The sequence below is a fragment of the Pholis gunnellus genome (assembly GCF_910591455.1).
Source record: "Pholis gunnellus genome assembly, chromosome: 6".
NCBI lineage: Eukaryota > Metazoa > Chordata > Actinopteri > Perciformes > Pholidae > Pholis > Pholis gunnellus.
This window is the reverse complement of record NC_136532.1, coordinates 151,685-162,690: the sequence shown is the minus strand read 5'-3', so window position 1 is coordinate 162,690 and position 11,006 is coordinate 151,685. Positions and strand designations below refer to the sequence as shown.

At 39.9% G+C, this 11,006-nt stretch overlaps 1 protein-coding gene across 1 annotated transcript; it reads left to right on the top strand.

The window, feature by feature from the left end:
- The first annotated feature begins 573 nt into the window (after positions 1 to 573).
- LOC306697147 (E3 ubiquitin-protein ligase DTX3L) lies at positions 574 to 10,327 on the top strand. The gene is made up of 4 exons (XM_079160907.1): positions 574 to 609; positions 2,207 to 3,208; positions 7,881 to 8,098; positions 8,188 to 10,327. The coding sequence occupies exons 1-4, from the start codon at positions 604 to 606 to the stop codon at positions 8,255 to 8,257; spliced, it is 1,296 nt and encodes a 431-aa protein (XP_079017033.1). The 5' UTR covers positions 574 to 603; the 3' UTR covers positions 8,258 to 10,327.
- Positions 10,328 to 11,006: the final 679 nt, after the last annotated feature.

The following is an 11,006-nucleotide window of genomic DNA, read 5'->3' as shown; positions in this document are numbered from 1 at the left end:
AGTCTTTATTTACAGCATGCTGAGATAAAAAATGCCAGAGCCTCTAGAGAAAAGTGTTTTATACTTAGTACTACAGTGTACTACAGTGTGCAGCTGGCATATAGAAGTGACTATTCATTTGGTGTTTGCATGTAAAGTTGTGTTGCAAAAACACAACTTTTAAAAGAGTTAGTATAGTTTTGAATAAAGTGTTTGCTTTTACTAGATATATTTAGATTATTGTGTTCTAGAAATTGCAAAATAAAAAAATAAATCTTATGGGACATATGCATGCGTTTAAAAAAAATTCCAAATGCAGGTAATTGTCAAAAGAACGTAGCGCAGTGAAGAGCACATTTCCCTCTGAAATGTAGTGTAAGTCTAAAGTAAGTGTGTAAATATACTCATTCATCGACTGTGAAGAACGCACGTATGTCGCTTTGTGATAATATCCTGCAACTGACTTCTTTGTCAGTAGTTCTTACGTCGGGGTGTTATGTACTCGGTCACCGGCAGGGTTCGCTGCAACATAACAAACAAGCTGACTCTGAAAGCGAAAGCTAAAAGCAGCCGAGTCACCAGTGTGTACGGAGTGTTGCCACAGTGTCAGGAGAACCCTGCAGCATGGAGGTAGGTCCCACATATTACCTTACACTAAGAATAGACCCTCGTAAGCAGGCTAAAGGACGACGAGAGCACAAACAGGTTTCATAGCGGACGTCAGTCGGAGAAGTTTTGCTTTTAGGTTTCACCCATCTGAGAGTTAGTTGTTGTTGTGGTAGTTTGTTTTTTCTTTCTGAAAAAGATGCACAATATTGCTGCGAATCGACCGTTCACCTTTTGACTCAGTCGCTAAAGCAAACTACTACGACACCTTTTGTTTTCTACGGGGAGAAAGTGCTCCAAGTTTGCCGGAAAATCACGAAATGAGGTTTCCGGTTTTTGGCGTCTGATTTTCAAAATAAAAAGGTCTTCAGTTTTTAACGAGAACGCTTTTAATGATGTGGCCCATCGTGTGTTTAAACATGAGGGCCACAGCTCATACTGTAAACTTCAGCATATTTGAGTATGCGCTCTGTGAATAGAATGTCCTGTTGTTATTAATTATAATAAGAGTAGTCTATCGGCTATCAGAGTAGGACTACTTCTCAGGTTTTTAGACTTTTGTATGTTTTGATGGTTGTTTGATGTAAGATTCTTGATGGTAAAATTAGGACTTCGTATGACAAGACCCACCTGAAACCGGGAAATTATGCTCCAAGACATAAATTACACACTTCAATGCTATGACAACAAAAAAAAGATAAAAAAATCTGGTAACTCTGGCTTTTGCAGGACTGTAATGAGCCTGTCCAATCATTTCATTCAGCATTAGGCATAAACTATTAGATTTGTTTTATAATTTAATGACTAAATAAATCATGAACTATACCTAATCAGAACATCCGTTTACGAGCTTGTGATAGTGAAGTATTTCTTTAATGTCCGTGCACTCTTCTGCTTTATAATAGAGTGCTGTAGGGATGATGTGTTTGTGTAGGCTAACCAGGAAATTAGCATCACACTGGTTCCCTTGACAAAAGGCAGATGGGATTTTTTACATTGGATTTTGGATTAATGCAGAAAATAAGCTCTGTGGCAAACATAAATTAATGATATGTACCTTGTTTATTTAGCAAGATAATCTTGACAAATGAATACAACTTTTATGATTTTTGAAGCGTAAATGCAATTGTCAGACGTAAAAAGCTAATTTTAAGCTACAAATAAACTACACCACACTTGAGCGGGGGTATACACACAGAGGCTGTGAGGACGGACTAGTCGGCGTGATAACGTTTTGTCGTCTCATTTAGCCACTTGCTAGCAACGTCTTTTATTTTTAAAGACGCTTAAAAGCTTCAAAATTCACCAGAGGGGTATTTACGGAAGAATTTGTGGAACAAAACGGTAAAATCTGTTCAGCTTTTGTTACCACAAACTTCAACTTAGGCATTTAAAAAAAAAACCATTGACTTCCAGACGAGGGAACCAGAAGTAAAAAAAACGCTGACTAATTTCTTGGTTTTAAGACTTATTCCTACAGCAGGTCTATGAAACTAAATAAAGCTCTGATCCAGACGGTTTGACTGGTGCTTGGGTAATCGTTTGAACCCTAGAAATAGCATTTTAGCATGTAGCATTTAGATGGCTAATAACTAACTCCAGCTGTCACGTCTCGTTGCAGTTCATCACAGGCATCACTGTCACCGTTGATGAAGCCAATTTCAAAGACCCTGGGATATTAGTGAAGATTCTTCAATCTTACCGTTCGGAGAAAAAAGCCCCCTACTACATGGTGAGAGGAACCTTTGAAGAAGTGGAGAACCTCTTGACCAGACTGTCAGAGGTGAAGGATCGCTCCGATCCTGTCACGCGTAGACGGGCTCGTTCGCAGGGTGAACGCGCTTCGCCTCAAGTCAAACCCGTGGATGTCTCCGGGGTTGTCATGGCCTACATTCAGCAAAAACGTGCAGAACAACTTGGGAAAATTCAAGGTAGCAGCTTCGTCATCGAAACACAGCCTGAGCCCGGGACAGTGCACCACGACCCCGGTAGCACGGTACGGGTGACTTTCCGATCACACCATGCTTCCTCTGCCCTTGTTCACTTCGTCAGGCAGCGGTTCGTCACATTCTACCAGAGAACTGCATCCGACCTGCAGGTCGAATCCATTACGGCGAGTCCGCAATGCGACCACAAAGACCTGCAGAAGAGATTTCCGCACCTCCTTTTTGAACTCGGTCGCAACAGAGGTAAAATGACAGTGACGGGGCCCTTCATGCATGTTGCTAAATTGAAAGAGTTCCTTTCACGAAATACGCCACGCTTGAGCAAGAGTCCAGTGGACAGAGGTCTGGCGGACACTGCAAGCGGCGGGACCTTGGGTCCGTCATCTACGCACGGCAAAGGCCCCGAAGAGGACCCGTGTCCAATCTGCATGGAGCCGATTGAAACCAAAGAGAAAAAGACTCTGCGGTGCAAGCACTCGTTCTGCAAGAGCTGTCTGAAAAGAGCTTTCGACTACAAGCCCGTGTGCCCGACGTGTGGGAAGCTGTACGGCGCTTTGACAGGGACTCAACCCGATAGAGGCGAAATGAAGGTCACCAAAAACACTTCATCTTTGCCGGGATATGAGAAATACGGAACATTAATGATCCATTATTACATTCCAAGTGGCATCCAAAAGGTAAGACTACTGGTAGAACACTGAACAATAGAAAATTTCACAAAATGAGCTTAACTTGTGCAGTGTGAGTCAGCGAATGGAGTTGTCTCAGTTGGCATTGTCGAAGAATAGAACTTTGGTCACATGATAACAGGAGACCATCGTTGGACTGTATCTAGTATCTAGTCTTCAAGTCACTAAGAGTCGGTACTTGCCACCAACCACTCAACCCATTCAGATCTCAGCTGGTACACCCTTAAGACAGACTTGGTTTACGTGATGACATCTGAGTCAACTCCATTCATCGATGAAGACTGTGAGATGTGGTCGGTAGCTCCATTAATTAAAAAGTGATATCTTGTTTAAAATGTAACTTGTTAGGCACTAGCAAACGCCACTGAGTGTTTACATGAGTTAGGAAACAAATCACAGCAGAATAACGCTCCAGATGAGAGGGGTAGAAAGACGCAACACATAACATATTTAGCTGTGTAGGTAAGAAAAATGTGCCATATTAGTGTTTTGTTAAAGTTTCTTATTTATGAACCCATTCCTGTGTGCATACAAAACAATTGGCCCAAGGTCCTGATCAGACCAGGTTCCTCGTACGTGGTTCAACTAAGTCGATCAAATGTCCTATTATCCAGCTTAAATTAACCTGATGATTGATGTCAGGCTATCTCGGTTTCTCAAAGGCTGATCTGCTCAAATAATCTCGTTAATTTGAACCAGACTTCAGTAACCAGGATCGTTGCGCGTGCCTGTCCCACTTCAAAAGGGGGAAGCGTCGATCACCGAAACCATGATTTTCTAACAGTACAACAGCAAATAAACTCAAAGAAAGAGCCTCTTTTTACTCCGCTGACGAGCAGGAGATGATCATGAACACATACGAGGAATTCAAGACCATAATCATGACGAAATCTAACGCTGCGAGGGCTAGACAAGAAGCATGGCAACATATCACAGACAAGTTAAATGCGTAAGTGTTGGGAAAATGTATAGGCTAATTTGAAGTGCCTCATCACCCCAATCAATCAGATGATATTTCTTTAAATGTGCTGCTGGCAGTAGGCTTAATGGTATGCATCATCCAATGAGATCTATAGCGAAAATAATTATCTCAACTCTTTCAGAATAAACAAGCCCAAAGAGTATCTAACTGATACGAATTAATAGATACTTGTGAGGATATATGTACTGTATGCGCTTATGTATCATGTACTATATATATGTGTAGATACATATATATGTGTATATACATGTATGTGTAGATTATCATATAGAATAGGAGTTTGAATGTGTGTGTGTGAATCTGTGTATGGGCGGATCAGTATGTATGTATTATTCATAATAAGCAGTGAAAATAAATTGTGTGTAATTCTCTCTATTCTTATCATGAGTCCACCTTCATCATGTTCTACAACAATGATATCTATGGTGTACTAATAATACTGTCATATCATTATGAGTGCTTTCAACCATCATGTAGTTCAACCAGCCATCAAGAGGACACGGGAGCAAGTAAACACTAAGCACACGAACATTATTCAGAATGGTGATCAATACAACATGTTCCATGGTGATGTAATGAACACATCCATAAGTTTCTTAATCGCCAAATAAACTTTATGAACAGCACAGCATGCAGCGGCTTTCCCGATGTTCTCCGCATCACTGACACTGTACAAACATGAACCACTCGCAAAACAGCGTGAGGCTGTGATACAGTCTGTGGTGTTCAATGTACGGCTCGGGAAGGTCTTTAAATAAATGATTCCTTGTCGGCAGAATCGATAGCGCTCGTACAGGAAGTCATCATGATGTGATAACGGGTCTTGGCGATCTCGAAGAACTCTCTCCCTATAAAACGCTGATCTGACTAATATCCTCCTTCATCAATGGGATCTCTGAGGAAGGGAGCTGACATTTTTTCCAGGGGAGTGGCAGCTTATCCAGCTAACTTAAGTTAGTGGTTAGTTCAAGTTTATGGATGCGTTGCTATGGTGATTTTGCCAAACTTGCTTCGTGGAACCGAAAAGCCTGACTTATGTAATCTCATCCTGAAAATGATCCCGCTAACTCAGTTAGCCAGGTACGAGGAACGGGACCCTGGTCAGGCGCATTGTGCGGGTGGGAATTTCCCAAATTGAATTGAAGCGCATACATACAGCGGAAAGAAACGCTTCACTCTCATTCGAAACAATTACAAAAAGACGGCTCAGGCTGCTAAATTGCACTCTGTCTGATCAGGACAGCATGAAATATAACAGAAAAAATAAACTACTAGTTCTCTTTGTTTATATTTTCAGTACCTGTGTACTCCATTATCTCCATGGTGAGTTAGAACATACTGTAAGTTACAGGTATTACTATTTATCTTGGTTTTATTTTACAGTTGTCTTTTAATTGAAAGTACTAACTCTGGTATGATAAACCATAAACACATTACTTAACACGAAATCTGAAATTCTAAAATAAACTTTTAATATCTCCATTCTACACGTCATTCAAAACTAAAAGCATGTGTGTTGTTTGCTAAACACTGCCATTGAAATACCGCTCCCAGAATACACCTGTGAAAACACCTGTAACCAATTCGGTCACTTAGAAATCAGAGCTTGAACACCAGAAATAGGATTCAGGTTGGCTCTTTGGTGTGTATAATAATAATATAAGAATAAACACACTGCACGTGTGTTCGTAGTCTTTATGTACAGCATGCTGAGATTAAAAATGCCAGAGCCTCTAGAGAAAAGTATTTTATACTTAGTACTACAGTGTTCTACAGCGTGCATCAGGCATGTGGAAGTAACTATTTATTTGGTGTTTGCATGTCAAGTTGTGATGAAAGAGTTGGTATAGTTTTGAATAAAGTTTTTGCTTTTGCTAGATATATTTTTGATAATTGTGTTTTTGCAAAAGAAAAAAATGAAACCCTTTTTTGCAGTCAACTACACAGTTATCTAAGTTAGACACATTCAAAACTAAAAGCCTGTTTGTGATGTTTGCTAAACACTGCCATTTAAAATACCACTCTCACTTACCAATCACCAGAATGCACCTGTGGAAACACCTGTGACCATTAGATCACTCAGAAATCCGAGCTTGAACACCAGAAATAGGATTCAGGTTGGCTCTTTGGTGTGATATGATTGGTTCTGTTAGAACCAGATACACACTGCTGTGCTCAATCTAAAACACTTTAAACTTTTCTAATGATACAATCTGGGTTTGACTTTTCAGCAAAAATGTTAGAGTGAAGTAAAGGCATATGTTGACCAAAACAACACACAAACCAGCAGCACTGCACACTGATGAAAATATGTATTTCATTTAATAATATGTGTCGTTTTAGTGTGTAAGCAATTGGAAAAAAGAAAACTGTAAGACCAGACTGATCTCACACCACTGCTGTATCACTAGAGGCTATTATGTTGTGGGCTCAACTGTAAAATGCACTCATCATGTTCTATCCCAATTATTTTGACCACTATTAAAATCACAATTATTTGAATATGAAGTTATTCAATAAGGGGATAATGTCCGACGAGGTGTTCATTATCAGGAATAAATAAACAAGGGGGAGGCCACAACCGTCAAGACTCTCATCTGGGTGAACACTCAATGCTGATTGGCTGTATGGTGTCCATTCATTCCTGATAAAGGACACTTACACTGAAACTGTTTGAAATGAATGCAATGGCTTCGCAGTTCTTTGTGAAAATCTTGATATTGATTTGTGGACAAAGACATGGCTGGATAGCTCGCCAGTCTTGCTGTTAAAAATACTGTTGGATTAACTGATTGTCAACCGTACACAAGGCTTTTGACTTTGAGTCGTGCTAGCATAACGTTGGCTTAATGCTAGCGTTATGATAATCCAGATCTTGTGAAAATCTTGATACTGATTTGGGGGACAATGACATGGTTTGATAGCCGGAGATTGTGAATCTTCACTGTCCTCACGATTCCGTTTGATTATGATTCACCTGTCGACTATTCAAATGCACGACGATTCTGGATGTATCTCAACGCATTCTCAATTTTCTATATAATGTTCTGTAAGTAAGACATTCACACACCTCTACTATCTAGTCTGTTTCTCGTCCGTACATAATGTTATTGATCTTGCTAGCGTAACGTTAGGTCTCTGAGCCGATCTATGAGCTGAGCGGTCGAGTAATATCTTGTACGGTATAACGAGATAATGCCAGGCGAGGTGTCCATTACCAGAAATTAATGGACGGTTCTGGCCTCCCCCATTGTCCAATAATTCCTGATAATGGAACACCTCGTTGGGCAGTATCCGTTACCACATAATGTATTCTCTCACCGTTTGTTCTGGCATTGCCCAGCAGTAGTCATTTCAATTGTATGGGCTGTTTTTTTGTTTTTTTTATGGGTTTGAAATTCCAGTTTTCCTCTCGTTTGGTTGACTTCTTCCTCTAATCAGAAGTCCTTGCTTTTTGAAGAAGTAATTGTACGAGCACTAACGTGTGTGTGTGTATTAATCCCCCTCCTTTGGCTGGAATTAGCTTATTTCTAGCTTTTGTATGTGTGTGGGTCAATATTTCCTTTAATATATGTCCGTCAACAAGCTACTGCTTCCTATGTGGACTCCCAGTCACTGGAGGGCCCATAACAACATTTCCCAGCATTAAGCAGAGAAACCTCTTCTGTCTACCCGCAGGAGGAGCATCCCAGCCCCGGTCAGCCATACGAAGGTGCGTCCCGTACGGCCTATCTCCCAGACTCCTCAGAGGGCAGGAGGATCCTGGCGCTGCTGAGACAGGCCTTTGATCAGAAACTCATCTTCACCGTTGGCCGGTCCACCACCAGCGGCAGGAACAACATGGTCACATGGAACGATATTCACCACAAAACGTCAACACATGGAGGACCAACTCAGTAAGGAAGAGTCTTAATTAATGTTCATTATGACTAAGAAACTAGCCATGTGAGGTCACTGAATTTCTGCTCTGTTTTCGTATTCGCAGCTATGGATACCCAGATTCCGAGTATCTCAGCCGAGTTCAAGATGAACTGAAAGTCAAGGGAATTAAATGAGTCGCTTTAAGGTTTGTCAACACACGACTGTCTAAAAAAACAAAATGAGGGATTATGGCACTGAGGACTACAAACCAGGAGGGATAATTCAAATCATTTTAATGTACTGTTTAACGTAGTTGAATGTATTTTAATGTAAAGTTTAGTCATACTAACTCCAATCAGTCAACCATAGCTTCTGCCTATTTTTATATATTTTCTCTTCTATCATTCTTCCTGTTGTGTTATCATGGACCAGTGTTTGTCAATTTATTTTGTTTTATTCATGTTTAAACTCACTAAATATTTAAAAAAATGATATTTGAAAAATAAGCCAATTCTTATTTGTATGTTGAAAGTTCTTTGTTAGTCATGATGCTAACTGAGCTGTCTAACTGGTAGTGCCTTAAACCTGCATTCTCTCTAATGACCACCAGGGGCGACTCCTCTGATTGTATAGAAGTCTATGAGAAAATGACTACTTCTCACTTGATTTAGTAAACATTGTAAACATGAGTTTATGGTCATAATCTCAAATCTTCTTCAATACAGCATAATGCTCTTTAAGTAAATGATGTACCATTTACATTAAAGTAAACCATAAAGCAGGGTATGCTTTATAGGCGTGGCTACCTTCTGATTGGCAGGTCGCTACCACTGCGTTGTCCGGTCTGGGAGTTGTCCTCAGTGTTGCCAGATTGGGCTGGTTTCTGCCTAATTCGGCTACTTTTGATCAAGTTGGGCTGGGCTTTGTCAATATTCTGAAAGGTTTTCAAAATATTGGGAGAACAATATTTAAAAAAAAGCCATCATTTTATTTAAAAAAACACAAAACATAAAATTCAGTAAATTTCGTTGTCCACTAACTCATATTATTGATGAATCATTACATTTCAGAAATATTTTATTGACATGAGTTGTATTAACGCATCTCAGGGATAAGGGAGGACCTACTTACCTTGACGTCATTGACATTGGAGATTGTGTAATTGGTTGTCTAACGGCACTGTGGGTTGCGATAGCCTATTTTATCTAACTAGATTGGGCCAATGACTTGTCAAACCGGCAATTTGGAATTGAAAGCTCCACCATTCACTTTTAACTTAAAGTACAAACTTTTAATGTAGGACTTTTACTGTACAGTACTGCCGTAGTAATGGTTTCACTTTTAATGTTTACTTCAGAAGAAAGTTTTGAGTGCTGTTATTAAAGCTGCTAATCTGCCACTTTAATATGTTTTAATACATTTTCATGCGAGAAAGTAACTCCCAAAAAAATTCCCAATATGTGGTCAGTTTATCCAAATAACGTCCGTTTGGAAATGTGAAAGCCGCTATGGTTTGAAGCTTAATCGTTCATTTAAAAAGGCAGTATGCAGGACATACTGTTGAGTTTGTAGTATCCAGTAGTGTGAGATTTCGAACACTTTCAAAATCAGACGGGCTCTGCTGAGTTATTTTGTCGGTTGCAATGTTATAAATTCGTTTGGCAAAAATGTACACAATTTGAGTTGCAATGGCTGAGAGGTGCTGTTCCAGTCTGGGCTATCTGGTTGACTACAGGGAATTGAGGAAAAGTTTGGTTGTAATAATATCCTGCATCCATGTAGCGTTAGTGTTGGGAAAAATCTAAATGACTAATTATAAGGTGTGCTTAAGGAGCTTGGTGTCTGAGCTTCCTCTGACATTAAGCGCCACAGTTCTTTAGTCTAGCCGAAAGAATGCTCAGCACTGATTGTAATGGTAAATAAAGTTGCAGACGGAGTTGATCTAATGAGTGACCCTTGATATGGCGTCCTGCTAGACTTAGCGGGGTCCTTTTGTTACTCAGAGACGACCACGGTCTATTCTTCTTAGGTGATAAGGCCTGCTGAGAGGGACCTCTCGGCAGGATGTTCTGAAGTAGGGGGATAGCAAGGAACTGTGGACCTTCATTGAAGACCAAATGCGCTAGTGAAGTTGCAGACCCTTTGTTCTTTTGAGGCCATATGTATGTGTATTGTGTAGGTGTCACCTCCTGTGACAGAATGCTATATGTACCAGTGTCTCAGAGCCAGATCTCTGAGCAGTCTTGGCACGTTGATGTATGTGTTCGACCCTGTCTCCTTCTTTGCAAAGAATAAATGTTAACAGATTAATGTTTTCCATCGGCCTTGAGTGAATTTTTCTAACAGTTAGCATGCTATGTCTATAGTGGAGATCCACCAATAGCTTAGGTGTGACGGAACCCCAAACGCTCCGGCCAGTGCTTGTTTTTTGGCTCGACTTATTTCAACATGGCGGTCCGCATCACAAACCCTCTCACTTTACTATGGAAGCCCATTTCCACCAGCAAAACAAAAAAAAAAAGGTAACTTAAAAAGAAAAAGAAATCCACCCCAAAAAAATATATATTTCAATTTTTTTTGCTGAATAAAATTTTTAAAATTACTTTATTTTTAATTTTTTTTAGTTTTACAGATGTTTCCAGTTGCTATAGAAAGTCAAAATGATGAGATACTTTAACACAACAGTCATAGAAGCAGCTCTTCATAGGTTTGACATATAAATGGATTGTGAGTACATTGACTTCTTGACTTCAAGACTTCTTTAAACATGGCTTTACAACAGATGAAATACTTCAATTGCTTGATGTTTCACATGGATTGTACTGAGCAAACGCACCCTTGAATAGAATTTTAAGCAAGAAGCAGCTCTAGAGTATAAAGAATAAAACCAATGTGGCGACCTTCAATAAACAGCAACTGGAAACATCTGGGGGGGGTTTTGCT